Below are 20,306 nucleotides of genomic sequence, written 5' to 3'. Positions count from 1 at the left end.
CTTTTCAGGAAGGTCATCTGAGTAAGGGAAACTCTACGTAAATGTAAAAATAAACATTATCCAAATATTCTGAGTAGAGTATTCTACTAGAACACTAGACTAAGTACTAGAGCACATATACTAGAGGCAACTATACTAGAACGCACCTTTTCATGGAAAAGGTCATCTTGAGGGGTTGTACGGTTACCATGAACTTTCCTCCCACTTCAAACATCAGAGTTCTCGTCACTGAACCACAGTTTGGACTGGACAGTCTGAAACCTTTTCCGGGGCATTTCCTGTCACCACACTTCTCGTTCTGTATAAACACAACGCGTTATTTTTCTCTTCGTTATTAATACGCAAAAGGCGCCCCAGATTTAAAGTTTGCAGTCTCAATATATTTCTGGGACCAGTTCATTACAGCTGATGCATATTTGTTTATAATACGACAAAAGTCATACCAGTAATCAGTGAGTTTCTGTCACTAAACGAACATGGTTAGCGGTAAATGCACACACACCACATACACACACACCACAATGGGGGTTGTTTGATTGTGGTAAGGTCTCTAGTACATCAATAATCCCGACTACACCGGCTCCCATGCTAGTTTTTGCTGAATAACGAGAATACAGCTTCATGTACACTTGCGGTAAGATATTCAGCATTGTAATGTTTAATATCCTATGAAAAATCACAACAAGCACCCACCCTTAGTTGATATCCGACTCTTGACATAACTTCTTAATAAGTCTGTTCCTGTAGTAACATCATGATCCCATAATTCTCGGTCTCAGACTGAACAAACACTATTTTTCTGAGTCCCTGTCTACTCCTTGAGCTTTCCCTATAGGTATCCCTAGGTTTAGAGAGTGACTTCTTGATGAGTTTAGTTTTAACTTTTACGCTCCGCACGAATATTTGCATCTTTGGTCGGAGGAACAGGATTGAACAGTATGCCTGAAAGTTTGAAACGTTAATAGTTAAATCAGAGTAGTATTATGAAAGAAAGGAAATATAGAACACACAAAGAAGCAAGATTAAATCAAGGAAGAAACGTACCCGAAGTGAGTAATACGTAGTAGGGTTAGTGTTGATCCTATCCTGGGGTGCGTACAGCATGTTATCTGTTGTTGTTTCGTCCTCCACAATGCAAATATCTGTTGCATCCTTCTTGAAGTCAAACTCATGCTCTCCGGTGGCACTCTTTCGCAGGTTGTAGATCAATATGTACGTTCCTGTCTCTGAAAGATATGTCAGTAATTTCTCAATATGTACGTTCCTGTCTCTGAAAGATATGTCAGTAATTGCTCAATATGTACGTTCCTGTCTCTGAAATATATGTCAGTAATTGCTCAATATGTATGTTCCTGTCTCTGAAAGATATGTCAGTAATTGCTCAATATGTACGTTCCTGTCTCTGAAAGATATGTCAGTAATTGCTCAATATGTACGTTCCTGTCTCTGAAATATATGTCAGTAATTGCTCAATATGTACGTTCTTGTCTCTGAAAGATATCTCAGTAATTGCTCAATATGTACGTTCCTGTCCCTGAAAGATATGTCAGTAATTGCTCAATATGTACGTTCCTGTCTCTGAAAGATATGTCAGTAATTGCTCAATATGTACGTTCCTGTCTCTGAAAGATATGTCAGTAATTGCTTAATATGTACGTTCCTGTTTCTGAAAGATATGTCAGTAATTGCTCAATATGTACGTTCCTGTTTCTGAAAGATATGTCAGTAATTGCTCAATATGTACGTTCCTGTCTCTGAAAGATATGTCAGTAATTGCTCAATATGTACGTTCCTGTTTCTGAAAGATATGTCAGTAATTGCTCAATATGTACGTTCCTGTTTCTGAAAGATATGTCAGTAATTGCTCAATATGTACGTTCCTGTCTCTGAAAGATATGTCAGTAATTGCTCAATATGTACGTTCCTGTCTCTGAAAGATATGTCAGTAATTGCTCAATATGTACGTTCCTGTCTCTGAAAGATATGTCAGTAATTGCTCAATATGAACGTTCCTGTCTCTGAAGGATATGTCAGTAATTGCTCAATATGTACGTTCCTGTCTCTGAAAGATATGTCAGTAATTGCTCAATATGTACGTTCCTGTCTCTGAAAGATATGTCAGTAATTGCTCAATATGTACGTTCCTGTCTCTGAAAGATATGTCAATAATTGCTGTTGTTTTGATAAATTGTAATAAACATGTGACAACTGATAGAGGCAGCATGTAGGTGTATTTTAATGCGATTCCATACTTTCCCAAAACGTTTTTATGTGCGGCAAATTTGAGACAAAAAACACCGCAATTGAGCTGAACAATTCGCCAAATTGGTAGCCTTGAAGTACTCTCAGGTTGGATTATTCATTAACGTAGTATATAACGTTGCCTTACACGATAGTTTTGTTTATCACGACTATTAATTATTAATTAACTTACGCAGTGTCTTACGCAGTATCTCACGATGTATATTGTATAAACCTAGTATAAACCTAGAATTATTCTCATAGAATGTTTAACAATGAGATGTGCAGAATGGCTGAGGCTAGGTGAGCTAGTGATGAGTATAATTAAAGGACCAGTTAACTGAAAAATTTGTAGTCTCCAATTTGGCTAAGATTTAAATCAGCTGTGACAAACTGGTAAAGAATCGTATCGCCGAAAGAACCAACTCTCTAGCGTACGTGTAACGCGTGTTATTGCAATAATAAGCTGTGGCCTCGTGACGTCATAAAGTCCCTCAGTGCGCGCTTGCATAGCGTAATTTACATTACAAATGTTTATCATCGTCAATAAAACACGTGTAACTCACTCAAATTTTAGAATTATGACTATTACCCTAGTTCTCCAAAATCCTTATAGTTTTGGCTATCATCCTAACTAAAGGAATAGCTGATTGGTTGTACAGTGCTCACGTCATGATTTTAAACAGTGATATAGGTTCTTGAACAGTGGCGGGTGAATGTACGGTTAGAAAATTTCTGCTATTACAACTTATAATTATGTCATATGTGATAATTTTGGATTGTTTTCATTGCTTAATTACACAAGCAGGGAGACTGTACCGATTATTTTTCCCCAGTCCATGAAACTCTAACGAATTTAGAAAGGATACAGATAAGTAGGAGTTTGTTCAATTCCGAGAGCAATTATATTTATAGCATAGCGAAATTTCTAACTTTAATCTGCAAGTGTCTGCCAGTACAGGAGACAAGAAGTCTGGCTACTTTACGGCCGTTCCTCTGGGACCATTAGTAGAAGTAGCTTCTATCAGAACAGTGCCGTGGGAACAGAATTCCCGCCAAAATACCCGGTCTACCAAATAGTAAAATTACTGATTGGAGGTGTGTACGGTGTGAGGTGTGTTTTGAATTAGACTCCCGGCTTACCTAGTTGTTATCCTAATTGCATTATCATCGGTGCATAACATAAATAAACTACTGGTAAGTTTAAATACCAAGTGCAAACGTGTTCAGTCGATCGACCCACTGAACAACTATAGAATTTCCAAGACCCTATTATTCTCTGGCCATATATTACGGCACGATCGATTGTTAGATGGCTAAATGACCAACGTTAATCTATACAATTCTAAAACTATGAGCTAGCACTTTAATCTAAAAATACCTTTTTTATATTACTCCTGATTTTTACATTTCACGTAAAACATTGTCGCCAGAGGTTGATCATGGACACTAACAGCTTAATTTGAGATAAATGACTTATGAGTTTCTCTAAAGTTAACTCTAAAGTTGTGTAGTCCAGTCATTTATGGACATTTATGGAAATGAACCTGCAAATGTTCTAATACTCACGAAACTTTGCACAGACCTTCCCGAAGTTATGATTAAACGATTTTCGTTTGGAGACATTTTTTTGACCGTGGAGAAAACCCAGGAGGGCCACGCCCATATTGACCCGATAACGTAACCGACCCCTTGCTTCTGAAGGTCGTAGAGACTTCAAAATAGGCTTGAACGAAGCCGCATATGCATGTTTATATAGGAGTTATTGAGCAACACATGGCCTAAAATCCTTACTTTTCGATAAATTCGCCAAAAACCATTTTGGGCGTGGTGCTAAGCCCATTTTCGATATGATCGTGATGGAGTCTTCAGACAGGATGCAAAAGAACCGCAATTAGCATATTAATATATGACTTACGAACAAACATATGCCTTAAAGTGCTTACTTTTTCAGTTATTGGCGAAAAACTGATTTTCGGTTCCAGAAATCATGCAAAACTATGGGTATCTGGTTAATTGGGCTATGAAGGCCCTATAGGTTTTTGAATGTGTGCAAATTGTGCAGAATGGCCATGTTTATATACAACTTATGAAGCAACATGTACCCTAAATTACTTACTTTTCGAGTTATTCGGGGGAAAAGATTGTATTATGTCCATTTTTTACCTGTAAAATACAGTCTCACGAGCTACTCTGCGCGCAAGAGGGACTTTATGACGTCATCGCCAAAATAATACAAACGCTATTTACACGCGTTAGAGAGCAGTTAGAGATTTAGGAATTTCGACTCGTTGCTTAGTTTGCTATTTGTCACAATCTGTCAAAATATGAGGATAACTTTTTTTTCAGTTAACTGGTCCTTTAAAGTAGATACTAGAGTATTCAATATTATAACTTTATAACTTTGCAACATAAGATCCAACACATTGTGTGTATAAGCGACTTATGTGACTAATGTGACTAATGTAACTCAATTCCAATAAATTAAGGGATCACGATCCAGCATACCAAATTATTCATTTACCAAGATTCGCCCTCTTTTGTTTTTATCAAATATCGATAGTATTAAAGGTCAATGCATTATCAACTTGTCATCTGATAATGATAATAAGAAATATTTTTAGAAATAAAAATTGTTCTATATATATTTTTTTCCTGATTTAAATAGTTACTCTACTTTTTGATTTTTAAAATGTTACGTCATGAAACACGTTTGGCCCGGAATCTAAGGTATGGGCATGTAGATATTATCCCATTGTGCACAGCGATATAAAGTTGAAGCAGTGGCGTAACGAAAGGCCCTGCTGACCCCGCTGTGCAGGGGGGCGCCGTCTTAGGGGGGCGCCAAATCGTTGTTTGAATGTGGGACAATTTCGAAAACTTAACTAAAGTACTAGCAAAACTGCGCGTTTTGCTCTAGATACACACTTTTTTAGAGATTTTACCGGCGTATTCTTTAAAATCACCTAATTTGTTCAATTTTAGGGAGGGGCACCAAAAGGGGAGGGGGGCCAACAGGGGGGCGCTTTTTTCGGCAGGGGGCGCCAACAGGCAACGTTACGCCACTGAGTTGAAGTACACAAATATAATGCAACGAATAACGGCCGATGGCACAAAAAAGTGCGGTATTAGGTCCATTCCTCGCCCACCACACTTACACAGTATATGTTGCCTCTGAGTCAGGTAACCTTAAATCAATTGTTATGTAGTAAAGTTCACCTAAGTAGCACATCCTTCATGACTGATGAATGATGATGATGATTGAACATCATTATTCACTAAAATAGCTCATAACGAAGTATTTGATTTTTCATTATTGACAAACTCACTTTTTATTTTCGTAGCAATAGTGGAGAGAATTGCAGCCTCGTTTTTGAAAATGCTGAACCTGAAACACAATTCAATTCAACCCCATCAGACTTCAAAAATACTTTCTTTTAAATAAGAATCAAAGGAGAGGTTTAGTGATTACAAAGATTAAAACATAAAATAGAAATCTCCTGACTAGTTTATCCGATCTGAGTAAAACCAGACCAGTTTTCCTTGTGATGTTTATGCCCGGTGACAATATAACTAAATGACACGAAACATCTTATGTTGAACAGCTTATTCTAAACAAAATTGTAATTAAACTAAGCCCTTTAATTGGTCGGATTTAGACAGCTTATTCTAAACTGCTAAACAAAATGGTGATAAAATACAACCCTTAAATTGGTGTAGAGTTAAAAGTTAGAAAAGTACCTGATAATACTCTGTAGACTGGCCTCAGCATCAGGGGACTCAATACGCTCGTGTGTTACGTAGGACCAGCTTACAGTTGGTACTAGTATTGTCTCTGACTTGATTGCGTCTAGATACGTCTGAGACAACAAGCCCACACTAACGATACTATCTAAAAATAGGAATGTCAATCAGGTGAGATCATTAAATGAAACAATGAATCGGTGGTATTACATCCTGTATAATAGATTTTATGGCAATCAACTAAAATGTTTAAAAGAATACTATTTGGAACCTTTGCCGTGGCCGTGTCGGCTCAGCACGAGTGCATCTCTCCCAAGCCTCATACTGCCAGATTTAAAGCCGTTACCATAGTGACCAACCGGTTTGTGGCGAGTCACAGCGTATTTGTCCTGCAACAAGAAATTACTGATGAATTTTCGACATTAATGATACCTTTAGTCTGAAACATTAATTGCAGTTACAGTACCAACGATCAACTACTGGTCTGAAAGCATAAATATGTAACTCACTTCAAATATTTGACTGATTTATTTTTGGAGTTTACCTTGTCACAAAACCCAAAAGAAAGCATCTTATACAAAGTATGCGGGGACATTCCAGCGCCGTTGTCCAAAAATGTCAAGCATGTCATCCCCTCGATGTCAGCAATGTCAATTTTCAGTTGGGTCGCATTGACGTCTGGGTCGTACGCATTGTCTGAAAGAAATCTAGTACAGACAAATTCGTCTGCAAAATGGGTTTGCCGATACAAGATGCTGCCTAAGGATATTTGACGTTTCTGAGTTCCATTAGATGTCCTTTACGGCTGACCAACTTCTCCGAACTTTTCCACGTGTCGTTAAGGTCAGTTTTTGCCACCTTAATTGTTTGTCAAATATCTTTAGTTGTGGACATCGTTGAAGATTGCCGATTAATCGAGGCTGTTTATGTTACCAATGATGTCGACAACTAAACATATTTGACAAACAAGAAAGGTGGTAAAAAGTGGCCTTAAGGTTGGAGAAATGGTCAGCCGTAAGAGGCATCTGATGGAACCCAAAATCCTCTGAAAGCTTGCTGACCTTGATGTGTCGGCAAACCCATTATTTCAGACAGATTTGTTTGGTATCAGGTATGTACAAATCAGTGGTGTTATCTTGATAACGAAAAATACCTTATAATTATATCGCTAACGTCTAACATATGTATACGTGGCTGGGTTTGATTTTTGAAGTCAGCTTAATATTTTGATTGGCTACCTCGTCCGCCTTGATGACATGCTAGATCATTGAAAATTCAGTTTGCGGATATATTTTCCCCGATATAATCCATGAATCAAACTATAAATTTGTATGGAACCCCGCCGGCCACTGCATGTTATATCATGCAAATGCGCGCTTTTTTGGCGTACATAAATCTGTTATGTATTTCGAGCGTCTCACGTCACCTGATTAATGTAGACCCTACACAATATCTTCTCAGAGGATGTTTTTCTCGGTTTTTGTGGCCCTGTCTCCATCTTGCAATTTGCCAATTATCAAGATATCAAGGGAGTAACCAGGGTGGCGGGGGCACCCCCTGAAAAAGTGAAAGTCCTGCGCAAACCCTGCGCAAAGCACCGGGCAGATCCCAGATCTTTGCAGAAGAAGCATATTTGTTTTTGACCTCATACCATGCCATATAAGCGTACTCAACAATGTATATAATTTAACAGTTCGACCCACGATCACGGGCCACGGCACAGCGTGCGTATTTCAATTCAATAACGCCTTTTACAATTTACATGTGCTCTGTCATTTACAGGTACAATGCCATTTACAATTTACAGATGCTCTCCGAGTCTTAAATTAACATAAAATCCCGGAAATCTTCTTATTTAACTTAATTAGACAATTGTTCGATCAAAATTTAATTATAAATCAAAAACAATTTATTCCAACTTACAGTACTACAAACTTACAGTACGTTGCTATGAAAATAAACTATTCTAGGGTTTTTGGCCCAGCTGCCCTCATTTAAGATAGACTTAAAATGTTGAGAATGGTTTTAGTGTGGTTCCCTATATGTATTTGGCGTAAATTGTAAAATGATTGTAGTGTTTGCTACGAAAGTACGAAGCTTAACCAATAATAGAAGAATAGAAGACCATAAGTTGACTTATTTAAAACCAGTTTGGGTTTTATGGCTAATATGATCCAGCTGCCCCCATTTAAGATATACAAATAATATGATTGACCAAAAGATGACAGCCCCACCTCCTCAACAGAAAAAGTGGAAGGACAACGACAGGAGGCTGAACAACATTATCCTGTCTTATGATGACTTCGAAAGGACGGATTATTTGAAGTGTGTTGGATCCATGGTTGCTTGTTGACTTTAAATATTAGTTATATTATGTACAGTTTCTATTAACGTTATCAAACTTTATTATATGTGACTCATAATTGTTGAATGAAAGTCTGTCATTAAACGTAATGAAATAGAACTGAATGAAACTGAGTTTTTAAAGCTAATCTTAATTACAAGATTTATCTTATCTTCCCAATCGCAGTTCTCTTGTCGAACTTTAGTACGACCTGTTCAGGTAGCGAACTGAGGTTCGACAGTCTTGTCGAACTTCAGTGCGTGTCCAACTATAGTCCAAGTAGCGCACCAAAGTTCGACAGAGTCGAACTTTAGTGTGTGTTGAACTTCCGTGCGTGTCGAATATGGTATGTGTACCCTTCAATAAGCCTAGGGTCGTTCACATATCACGTAATCACTTTTTGGACAATTTGTAACCCCCCTCCCCCTCCGTAATCAGTTTTACACATAGCTATTGAGTCAAAATTACACTAGCGTAATCATTTGGAAACCCCCTCCCCCTCGGCTGATTACGTATTATGTGATCGACCCCTAAGTGTCAGAGGGAAAGATAATTTCATATAGTTTTTTTGCTTACTTTCACTAAGTTAATCAATTACTTTCCTCAGGAATCAGGAATTTATGCGATGTTCCTTTCCTCTGATTATGGAATAAAATTGAGTTTGGTCATCAGTAATCTAATCAGGCGAGAAACTGTAAGATCTGTCTTCTTCGAACTCTTATCAAATTATCTATTAATAATCCATTATAATCAAATTATTAATGAATACTGGATTATGCGACTTACCTACGGTATCAGAATATTTTACCAATTCTGTTTGAAGGACTGGAAACATATGTTGTATTAGAACTTTCACTATTGAATCTAAGTCACTATTAATGCAACTATTTTACTTGTTAAAGTTACACCAAAACACTGATTCGCTTGAGCGAGTTTCAAACTAGGTAATTTATTAAACATTTATCATATGTTTGTTGTATATTATAATATACATTCGGTAGCAATTTCTATGTGTCTAATGATCAATAGCTCCTCAAGTAGGTACCATGTACCTACCTGGACTAAGCGTTATATATTTATAGTTAGATATATAGTTATAGTTATATTGTGGGTGGCGTCGTCTGCTGACAGTGCATTTGTAGTTATAGTTCTATATATAGTAACAAATCTCCATGTAGTACAGGCTGAGTCATTAAGTCAATAAGTTTTTGTAAGTTACAATATTATATAGACACGGCACTAGTAGGTACCATGCACACAAACGGAGCGGCACTAGTAGGTACCATGCACGGCACTAGTAGGTACCATGCACGGCACTAGTAGGTACCATGCACGCAAACGGAGCGGCACTAGTAGGTACCATGCACGCAAACGGAGCGGCACTAGTAGGTACCATGCACGCAAACGGAGCGGCACTAGTAGGTACCATGCACGCAAACGGAGCGGCACTAGTAGGTACCATGCACGCAAACGGAGCGGCACTAGTAGGTACCATGCACGCAAACGGAGCGGCACTAGTAGGTACCATGCACGCAAACGGAGCGGCACTAGTAGGTACCATGCACGGCACTAGTAGGTACCATGCACGGCACTAGTAGGTACCATGCACGGCACTAGTAGGTACCATGCACGCAAACGGAGCGGGATATATATTGACCTCGTGAGGTGTCTATATTTGTGTAAACCATAATTGTACCGAGTGAGCGAGTGTTTACACTTATATAGATGTTTGAGTCTATGGATTATAGAGGAAGGCGGGTCTATAACTATTTGACCCCTAAAATAGATTATTGAATAGTGGAAGTCAGTGTTTTCATATTATATGTGTGGATAGCGATATCCCGGTTATTGAATTATTTAGTCCGGTAACCGAGTCCGAGTTAAGCAGGCTGTCATCTGATATCAGTGATGTCAAAGTTCAACGCTTAGCTGGTGTCAAGGTTGTAAGTAAGTCGGATACAAGATCCATTAGCTATGTGATCAGTTATGGCTCATTGGATGGGTATGTGATCTCTTGATCAGCCACAGCTGATTGGATCCCATATCGGACATGTGATATGAGTCCATCTAAATCAGCGGAGTATTTACAAATTATGCAGCATGAGAGCAGGTTTAGCTTCTCCAAATTGGACACTCGAGAACTCAATCAGGATGTATCAGGATGGATCGTTACCAATATATAACTCAGCCGACTCATAAGTTTTATTGTCAGTTATCGTCATCAACTTCTACATCAATTTACTATAAATTAATAAAGTACAATACATTATGAGTTCCTCCTTCGAAGTTTACCTCAATGCGCTCTTCAAAAGATCTAATCCTAATCACGATATACAGATGGCAACTTCGCCTAGTCTCTGTGCTCATTACAGAGGAAATCCTGTTCTTGGAACTCCATACCTTACATCGCTGACTTCTCCTCCTCCTTACACAAATCTCCAGTCTATTGGTGTTCCTTACATCAACTCTAGACCTCTTACTGTTCCTTACGCCACTACTCTTACTCCAGTACCAAGCCCTCACCCTTACTCTAAACGGAGCTTTGGATACAGGAATGTTGATCGTTCTAAACCTTACCGATTGGAGCTACCAACAACTAAGCTAGAAGTACAACCAGAGACTCCTGCTTTACCGACCCCTCTACTCACACCTGTACCAATGTTGTCCTCTACTCTGAACACCACCACTCCACCTACCACCCCTGGTGCTATCTCCCCTCCGCAGTTCTTCTTTCCTCCTGACTTCCCTCTACCCAACAAGGCAGATCAGCAGAACCTGAGAACACCCTCTCCTGCTCCTGCTATCCAGAACCAGATCCTAACACCACCTGGAACCCCAGCTCAGACTCCTTCTTCTTTTGGCAAGGCTCCAAAACAGAAGAGGAGGAGAACCAAGTTCACTACATTCCAGCTGGACGTGTTAGAACGGGAGTTTGACGACTGCAACTATATCTCGACTGAGAGGAGACAAAGTTTGGCAGCAGTGCTCGGGTTGACGTCAGAGAATATCAGAGTTTGGTTCCAGAACAGACGAACTCAGATCAAAAGGATGGAGAACAACCGACCCAAACACATTTAGATAGATTCATGAATTTAGAGATGATTTGTAAATATATTGTTGATATTAAGATTTAAGCTTACATTAAGTGAAAAATATCAGAGTCTTATCTTAACAAAGTCACTACATTATTCAAAATTACGTTTATTGAGGGAAATAAGGTGATTAAAAAAAAGTGCAATAGATGTATGTACTTAATTAATAATTATACGTTTGAGGGCTGAGAAAACTGATCTGACCTCAACTGATTCTAAGTGCGAAGCGAGTAATAAAAGACAATACTCAGCATCAAGTGAATGACTGAGAGTTTCATTACTGACGCAATGCGATCAGCTGTCATATTTAAATGGTTCAAAGTTCACATCACACAGTAGATACCCTCTGGTTGCAAACAGAATCTCCTGTAGATAATGTATCCGTAAATTCCTAGTACAAATTTACTGTTCCCAATGCACTATTCAAAACGCCCTGTGTACGCCTAGCCTTATATACAAATAAGGTCTGATCTTCGAAGCCATAATATCGTGTACGGAAAAGACGCACCGCCCAATGCCCATTTGTCTTGTGCCTATAACTTCAAAATACAATTATTTGAGTGTAAGATTATGTCAATATATGAATGTGTCTCATGAGACATAAATATAATACAACAGGCACACAATTATGCGAGGCAAACTCCTGCATATTATGTTATGTAAAGGAATATTCAACTAATTCCTGCATATATTAACAGGGTCTCTCTCTCTCTCTCTCTCTCTCTCTCTCTCTCTCTCTCTCTCTCTCTCTCTCTCTCTCTCTCTCTCTCTTTCTCTCTCTCTTTCTCTCTCTCTCTCTCTTTCTCTCTCCCCATCAAAAGTAGATAATTCCTTACACTCGCAATATATATATACAGTCACAACTCACACTTGACATCCTTCACCCTATCGTTTATGCCACAAAAGGAATAATCAGCCAGCAAAGTGAGTGGTGTGATATTACAGCGGTGATTAAGTGAGACAGTCACGTGTACGTGATGACAGTCACGTGGCCAGAGTGAGCTCCCTGCACGATATCTCGTGATCTAAGAGAGTCCACAATACTCCGTCATGTGATACCACAATGCACAGAGCGGCTCTCTTTAGAGTACCGAGCCTGGCGCGGTGCCAAGTGTTAACACTGCCCACAATTGGAGTAATTCTTTGTAAACTGATATATATACTGAGTGTTGTGTGTTAACATGGCGAGTAACAGAGACATCACGTGACACTAGCACGTGTAGTCAGGTGCTGTTCTACAGTGCTGCTGTGTGTACATTCAACATAGTGCACTGTGTATTCCGTGATGTAGTTAGTCAGAGCACTGTGCTCTGTGCTCTCACTATACAGTATTCATTTACCTACAGTACATTTATCTGTACAATTATGAGACGGAGACTAAGTCGCAATATTACGCAACGGTGATTTCACGTATTTCAGAACTAACCTGTTTAACAACATACACATAAATATCCTAGTACAATGTACATGTATATTGTATGTATTACCCGTATTATCCTAGTATGTATTACCCGTATTATCTTACTATGTATTACCCGTATTACCCGTATTATGATAGTACTAGTGTAACCCGGCCTTCGGCCGGGATTTCACTGCCGCAGTTATAAAGGCCAAGGGTAGGAGTATTTAACCGCTGAGACAAAACCGGCATAAGGTGAGCAATTGAACCGCTTTCCATTTTTATCTAAATCGTTTTAAAAAATTAACCCTTATTTACTCCGCACCACACCCGCCTATTATATTTGAAAACATGCATTACATTGTCGTATGAAAGTAAACAAACGGACCGCAATGAGTGGCTTCCCCCCCCCCCCCCCTAATAAGCTTATAGTATTAGATGAAAGTGAATATCGAGGCTAACCTAATTATGACTTATGTACCAACTACCAACGCTACATAATATGTAGTAATGGGAGAGAGAGCGAGGAGGGAAAAACGTGAGCCATTTTATGTCACATTTGTGGTACAAAACCATCAATTAAACCACTTACCACCGACCGATTTAAAAAACCTTTATCATTTTTTCTCGGCACTATACCGAAAAAACCAGTCCCATAACTCTAACCATTTTCTTGATTAATCCGCTCCGAAATTAAACGTGCACACACAGACACACATTCTGAGATTATTGTTTAAGATTAGATTTGGATTCATAAAGTGAATAATATGCCAAATTAAATGATATTTGATTTAATTTAAATTAAATGATCAAACTAATTATATTGATATTGCCTATTTTGAGATAATATTATGTCCAGTGCTGATTTTCAGGGAGGAAGCATATCTAATTTTGTTAAACAAATAATTATGTCACAGTTTAAATTGGTCCGTTACTGGTTCATGCAGAACTTATTTATTCGAATAAAAAACCGGAAAAAAATAATTTAGCGTTATATTACATTAAATTAATAAGAATTGCTAACCCGGTCTTCAGTTGCATAATTTCCAAGATCGAACGAGATGGGATGTATTCAACAGAGTATGGCTGTATCTAACATAAATACAATATTAAATTATTATTAATACTAGCGTAACCCGGCCTTCGGCCGGAATTTCACTGCCGCAGTTAAAAAGGGTAGGAGTATTTACCCGATGAGTCAAAACCCCCATTAGGTGAGCAATTCTATTCGGAGTTCCCTCATGTATCCAATAGTACTTAACATATTATTGCATAATCAGTTCTTTCTCGTGGATAATTAAGTCATTATTAGGCACCACATTCCATGATCATAAGGTCCGTACACCCTGTACCACGACTATTACACCTCATCACTCCCGTCTTGAACCGCTTTCCATTTGTATTTAAATCGTTTTAGAAATTAACCCTTATTAACTCCGCACATACGATGAACTCTCTCTACAGTCCAAAGTCCAAACAGACCGCAATCAAGTGCCCTCCACCCCTAATAAGCTTATACTTATAGTATTACTTGCGGCTTACCTAATTATGATTCATGTACCAACGCTACATAATATGCAGTAATGGAAGAGAGAGAGCGAAGAGAGAGAAAAACGTGAGCCATGGTAACAGGGAGGAAGCTAGTAGTATTCTTTGAAATAAATCACATACAGAAATATTTATCCAAACCGAACATACAGCCGATTTATGTGTAAACTAATAGTATTTAAACACAACGTAATTATCACAAAACCGATCAAAATGACGTTAAAACAATCATTGCACGTGCACGTGCGTGTAACAATACTCGTTACTATGGTTACTATACAACTTCCTATTTCTCATATGATTTGCACGTGGGCGGTCGTACAGACAGACAGACAAAAAGAATCTTTTGAATTATAATATTGACTAGAAAGCCCGTGGTCACAGGGACGAAGCTAGTAGTATTCTTTGAAAGAAAGTTTTAATCGCATCAAAAAATATCCATCCCAACCGAAGATACAGCCGATTTAAATATAAAACACTTTAAACACAACGTAATTACCACAAAACCGATCAAAATGACGTTAAAACAATCTTTGAACGTGCATGTGTGAATTAAAACACCGTTGCTATGGAACGTTTTGGTTGTTACCTAAATTCCTATTTTTCATCTAATTTGCACGTGGGCGGTCGTACAGACAAAAATAATTCTCTGAATTATAGTAGAGATACTAGAAACCCGCTAGTCGAAAGTTTTGTTCGAGGAAATTTAAAAGATCAGTTATGTTTTAATTTCTATACATCATCTACCTCTGTTATACTGAAGAAATTATGGATTTTTTCGTCAAGTTTTAAATATAAATAGATATATTCTCGATACGTTTTTGTATTTTGTCAATGTAATTGTAACAGATTGATGTAAAATTTATTTGAATTTGGAAATAAAAAATAAATTCATGAGAATCTTATATATTAGTCGAAATACGCGAAAAATTGGCAAGAAATACGTCGCTAACATTGCTGCGTATCAAAAAGCCCCGAGTTTAATTAGATTATTGATCTTTAAAATATCTATGACTAAGATTTGTTGCAACGTTTTGCGAATACAACAATGATCTGACATACCTATAAGTTCAGCAACTGCGGAAAATGCCCAAGTATGACTTGTGCTGTTGGTGTGCAGATAGGCGGGAGATAACTGAAATAAATGTGTCAATATGTTACTTTCGGAACTGAATACAGTTATACCCCGATTTACCGCAGAGTTTGGGAGAAAGGAAAAAGCTGCAGTAAATCGGGGTTTATGGTAAATCGGGGTTTTACTGTATTGAGTTCTGTTATAAAATCAATAATTTTATATCATTGTAATATTTTAACAATAATTTTATTACATTTATGAGATCTACTCAAATTCATGGATGCAATATATGAATAAACTGTTTTCAGTTGGAATATGTAATTTGAGCTCACATTGCACATTCCATATCAAGTCGGCATCAAGCCTCACGGATCAGATTCGCGGTTTCATCAATTACCTAATTTAAATATCACTAATCTAATAATCTTGGCAGTCTTCAAATGTACACTATTCACATAGAATTATGTGAAGGTACCTTATATCTATTCTAATGATGGATCACATAACTACCAATACAGAAAAGTAATTATACTGACCAGACTCTGCTTTATACTGGTGACATTGAAGGTTTCACCATGTTCGCAATCTGGATCCCCCTTTACACCGTTCTTTACATGATTAGCAGCACTCATACAGAGTAGATGAGGTGTAATTTCACCTCATCTTCAACTGCTCTTCTGTAGTTTTAATAACTTGCAACCACATCACTGCTGCTGAATATATGGGGTTAGAAAACCAATGGAGCATTTCAGCAGAGCTGGATAGCTTGTCAAAGCTTGCTTAGAAAAATCTAAAACGTGCTGATTAATATTTATTTCATTAATTTGGGTTATGATCATTTTTACCGAATAATTAGTTTCATAGTCCTACTTCTGACATTTAAAGCGAATAATTACCAGTTGTATTGTGCTGCAAACTCCTTTATTTTCGGAAATTCAGAATACATGAAATATTTAAATACAGGCGACAATTTGATGTCTAGCCGTTAACCAAATTATTCGTTCTCAGGTAATAATTTATTATGGTACATTTGCATTTGTCGATCAACTCAATTATAAGTATCATAATTTAAACAGAAAAGGTTCAGTTAATTGTAGTTTCCATGGTTTAATCATTGAACGACCTGAAAATAATTATCTCCAGGCATGTAGGTATCTCTGTTAACATCAATGAATTCCAAAAATCTCTGGTAATGCATCTGAAGAATATTAAACCCACATTCATCAAACTCATTAGGTGAAATGAGTTTTCCAATACAAGTCATCAACCGCAACAAATGTTCGCAACCATAAATCTCAGTGAATACTGTTTTTCCAGCCAAGTTCTTGATCTGAGGTAGTTCTGGCTTGTAAAGTAGTTCAACGATGAATCTATGATTAAAGTAAGTCCTGATTCCACTAATCATATCTTGAGATACACCATTACTGAAGTAGATCGAATTTTCTTGATTTTCATGATAGAGAAACTCTTTGAATATCATTTCACAGGTCACTTTCGAGGGTATTTTCACCAAATACTTTTTTGCCACGATCAGATCCCTATCCTTAATAAGTTTTTCTTTTAGGCCGGGACTAAAGAACAAGATAATTTGGTTGCCATTTTTGTTGTCAACCGAATCCTCTCCTTTGTTTCGTTTTCGGGTTCTTGGCTGTTCACGTCTTCCAGTTTCAGCAAGGAGCTTAAGAGGGTTGTTTCTTTTCCTTTCAGTTGTAACCATACTACTAGACGAAATTGAAGTTAAGGATTGGAGTAACAGATAGTTATCAGCCATAAATAAGTAAAACAAAAAGAATAGAAGGGCAGCAGCATGGCCAACCAGGCTTACTTTTGAGTAAATTATTTACCCATTATTCCTTCCTTGAGTAATTGGATAGTAACTTGAATTAGAATTAGAATCAAATTAGCGTTACATCATTCAGATAGTCTGCTGATTAGTTAACAACAACGCCTGTTGTGAACCCTATAAGAGCTAGGACCTTACTGAAATGACAAAACAAGGTGAAGTTCAAGCACTGTACATGAAATCTTTAGAATAATGATGTTGCAGTATAACGTTAGAGTTGTGTGTGATTGATTGAAAGACCCGAAGGCCACCCATAGGGGCTTTTGAGCAGTATACACAATTTATTTAAAACAAAATAAAGTTGCTATCCTTGGAAATGAAACAACCTGCACCTACTTACAATTTAAGCCAGACCTGCTTTACAAGGACTTTCAGTCCTGCGAGCTCAATGGATCATGGCTGACCTAAATACCTAAATATAGTATTATGCCTTGACCTAAATATAATAAAATTTGAGCCACAGTTCTTTATTCTACCTAAATCTCCACACAAAATCCTGCATTTGTAAAAACTTGTTGAAAACGGTTTATAGAAATCAACAGCCACAACTTACACTAAATACATACTATGTAAAACAAACTATATAATATCAGCACGTAGATAAAGAATATGAACATAACATATAACATTTCATAAATTCTGATAACAAGTCAGTGTACTTGTAGATAAGGCTAACACAATTAACTTTATTGTCTCTGATAAAATAACGCTTGCTATTGTCCTGCTTTAAATTAGTTCTTTCATCTGTTTGACTAGTCCACTGTGTAGCCTTCTCTGCTCCTTTGTCCTATCCGGTGCAAGATAAACTGTCTTAAACTCTACATTTGTTTTAGGTTGTGTGCGTTTCCTTAGTCTATTGTCACATCTGAAAAACTAATTTAACTAAATAAAGGCTGGAAGAATATCTTTGTGTTTTACGTCCTTCCCACTGCGCGCTCCCCTTCTTTCCTCTCCTAACGTTGTAGATAATCAAGTTTCTTGATCTTTCTTCTTCCTCATTCATGATCTCACGGCTTCTTCTTTCACATTTGTTTGCTGTAAGCTGATAGGGCGCTGTTCTTCTTGACGACATCTGCCCAACTTTTTACAGTTTTCTGCACCGAGGTCGATCTGATCCTGCAGTTGTTAATCAGCTGCTTTTGCTTGTCTTATCTGTTAGCTGTTTTCATCTGATCTTGTTGCTGGAAGCAGACTTGCTTAGGTTTATATTGTACTGTCCATTTTAAAATCACTATGTTGCTGAGGAAATTACAAGCGGACCCTTACGCAGTTTTTTAGAATCCCCTGGTTGATATCAGAGGAAGACGAGAGTTTCACAGCTTTCATGAGCTTTCAAACCTCCATTGCAGTATATACTTTTCCACTGCGTGTAGTAAGGTTCTACAGGAGACAAAAAAAAATCCATCAAGTTTAGTAGCGTGGCGTTGTTAACCCCGTGTAAAACACTTAGCAGGATAATGATTGCTGAAAGAGCTAATAACGATACAAATGCTAAGTGGTTTACTGCGAACTGTGTCATTGAGCTAGATTATAAAAAGAAGTCACAATCCTGCATTTGGAAGACAAAGGTGGCACATTCACACAATGTAATAAGTTAATCATAGCATTCATAAATATACAAGTTTGTAAGATTCTTTTGTTAGCCACTGAGAGTGATAATCCTTGCAACAGCTGTCGCAGGAAAAGGGGCATTATTTATTCTTTATAACTAGTGATTGCAACTTAAGCCACGGTGCGCATAGTGAAACTTGCGGAACAGTGCATAAAATTACCAAATGATTTAGTGAACACTTATTAGTGACTGATGAAAGTTCAATTATTTTCCATTGGATAAGAGGAACGATAAATTAGCAGGCTGACTTGAGGGGAAATTATAACTATTGCGTTTCGGTTCCAGATATAGGGCAATACTTTAACAGAAGCAGTTGGCAAAAGTAGCAAAAGCCTGTAAGAGTTTCAATAGCACCCGATTCACCACGTCTGGAGCCACTAACCCAGGATTAATAGTCAGGGGTCTCGTTTTGATTTTTAAAGGGGAGGGGTAATAACCCGAACCACAGTAGCTGAGACACCTCACAGAAGTAGACCAAAGTGGCTCTTGGTTTGCAGAAGGTGATCAAATACTCTCCCATTAAAATGATTGTATTAGCTTTTCAAGGAGAAGAATAAAAACATATCTCTTACCCTCTAGAGTATGAGAGCGCAAAGCGGTTTACTTCTTTGCCATGAAGACTTAAAACACAACTTTGTATGATTCGAGAACTTGGTGTATGGACTCCTGGGCTTTCTGCACATCTATAAGAGAAGCGATTCCATAGTAGTACCAACAGGAAGATACACTGCATCCAGAACTCAAGCAAATCAGGGAAAGACATGATCAAAAAATTTGAGAATCCGAGCTCCACAGCCCCCCAAGTCTTAAGCTTAGCTGGTAAGATGTGGGCACTCCTAAGAGAGCACTCCTATTGCAGCAAGAGAAAAGAGCATCAGTTGGGACTTCTTACACATTGCCACTTGAGCAGTATGGTACACTCTGAACAAAGAGGATGTTTCGTGGACAGTGTCTGCTTACGCTACAGTGGTGGATACCAAAAACCTCCCATCACTTGTGGATGTGGAAAACACGTGATCTTGACCACCGTCTCACCTGTAAGCTAGGGGCTACGTGATAATGTCCCACACAACATCAAGAGACACATTGGCAAATTCTCCTTCGTGAGGTATGTCATGATGTGAAGTCGAACCCAGCTACAGAAGGTAAATGTGGGTGACTGCCTCTCACCCCAAGACTATAACAGGTGACCCAAGCTCGGCTTGACGTATCTGCTCGAGGAGTTTGGACTCATTGATAAGACCTTTCTTGACATATGGGGTTTCAACCCCATTAGCTTATCAAACAGGACCAAAACTCTTCAAGAGTATACGAAGAGAACGAGGAAGGGAAGAAGGATGAGTACTTGGAGAGAGTGTTGTGATCGTAGAGGAAGGCCACTTTCCACCCCGGCTGTAATTTCTCACAA

At 38.1% G+C, this 20,306-nt stretch overlaps 3 protein-coding genes across 3 annotated transcripts in view; 1 reads left to right on the top strand and 2 right to left on the bottom strand.

Annotated features, from left to right (window-relative positions):
• Window positions 1-20,306, bottom strand: part of LOC134812179 (uncharacterized) — a 284,121-nt gene that overhangs the window by 116,385 nt on the left and 147,430 nt on the right. The gene's annotated exons all lie outside the window — the stretch shown is intronic.
• On the bottom strand, window positions 727-16,161 carry LOC134812396 (MORC family CW-type zinc finger protein 3-like). Its single transcript, XM_063819794.1, has 8 exons — window positions 15,980-16,161; window positions 15,431-15,503; window positions 6,530-6,681; window positions 6,257-6,374; window positions 5,983-6,133; window positions 5,571-5,629; window positions 1,045-1,226; window positions 727-942 (listed from the first exon to the last, which is right to left on the bottom strand). Exons 1-8 carry the CDS (start codon window positions 16,073-16,075, stop codon window positions 727-729), a joined length of 1,047 nt encoding a protein of 348 aa, XP_063675864.1. The 5' UTR covers window positions 16,076-16,161.
• LOC134812798 (homeobox protein notochord-like) lies at window positions 10,598-11,407 on the top strand. The gene has a single exon (XM_063820366.1). It carries the CDS (start codon window positions 10,598-10,600, stop codon window positions 11,405-11,407), a length of 810 nt encoding a protein of 269 aa, XP_063676436.1.

This window comes from Bolinopsis microptera, chromosome 3 (assembly GCF_026151205.1).
Source record: "Bolinopsis microptera isolate Bmic1 chromosome 3, MBARI_Bmic_1.0, whole genome shotgun sequence".
NCBI lineage: Eukaryota > Metazoa > Ctenophora > Tentaculata > Lobata > Bolinopsidae > Bolinopsis > Bolinopsis microptera.
The sequence above is the reverse complement of the archived record's forward strand: the minus strand, read 5'-3'. Positions and strand labels throughout refer to the sequence as shown.

Bases quoted from the DNA above. Each gene is read 5' to 3' on its own strand.
- LOC134812798 (XM_063820366.1), top strand. From the start codon at position 10,598: ATGAGTTCCTCCTTCGAAGTTTACCTCAATGCGCTCTTCAAAAGATCT.
- LOC134812396 (XM_063819794.1), bottom strand. From the start codon at position 16,075: ATGAGTGCTGCTAATCATGTAAAGAACGGTGTAAAGGGGGATCCAGAT. The intron at 6,682-15,430 runs GTATGTCAGATC...GATTTCTTTCAG, and splicing joins CGCAGTTGCTGAACTTATAG to ACAATGCGTACGACCCAGAC. The intron at 943-1,044 runs GTACGTTTCTTC...TCAAACTTTCAG, and splicing joins CTACGTATTACTCACTTCGG to GCATACTGTTCAATCCTGTT.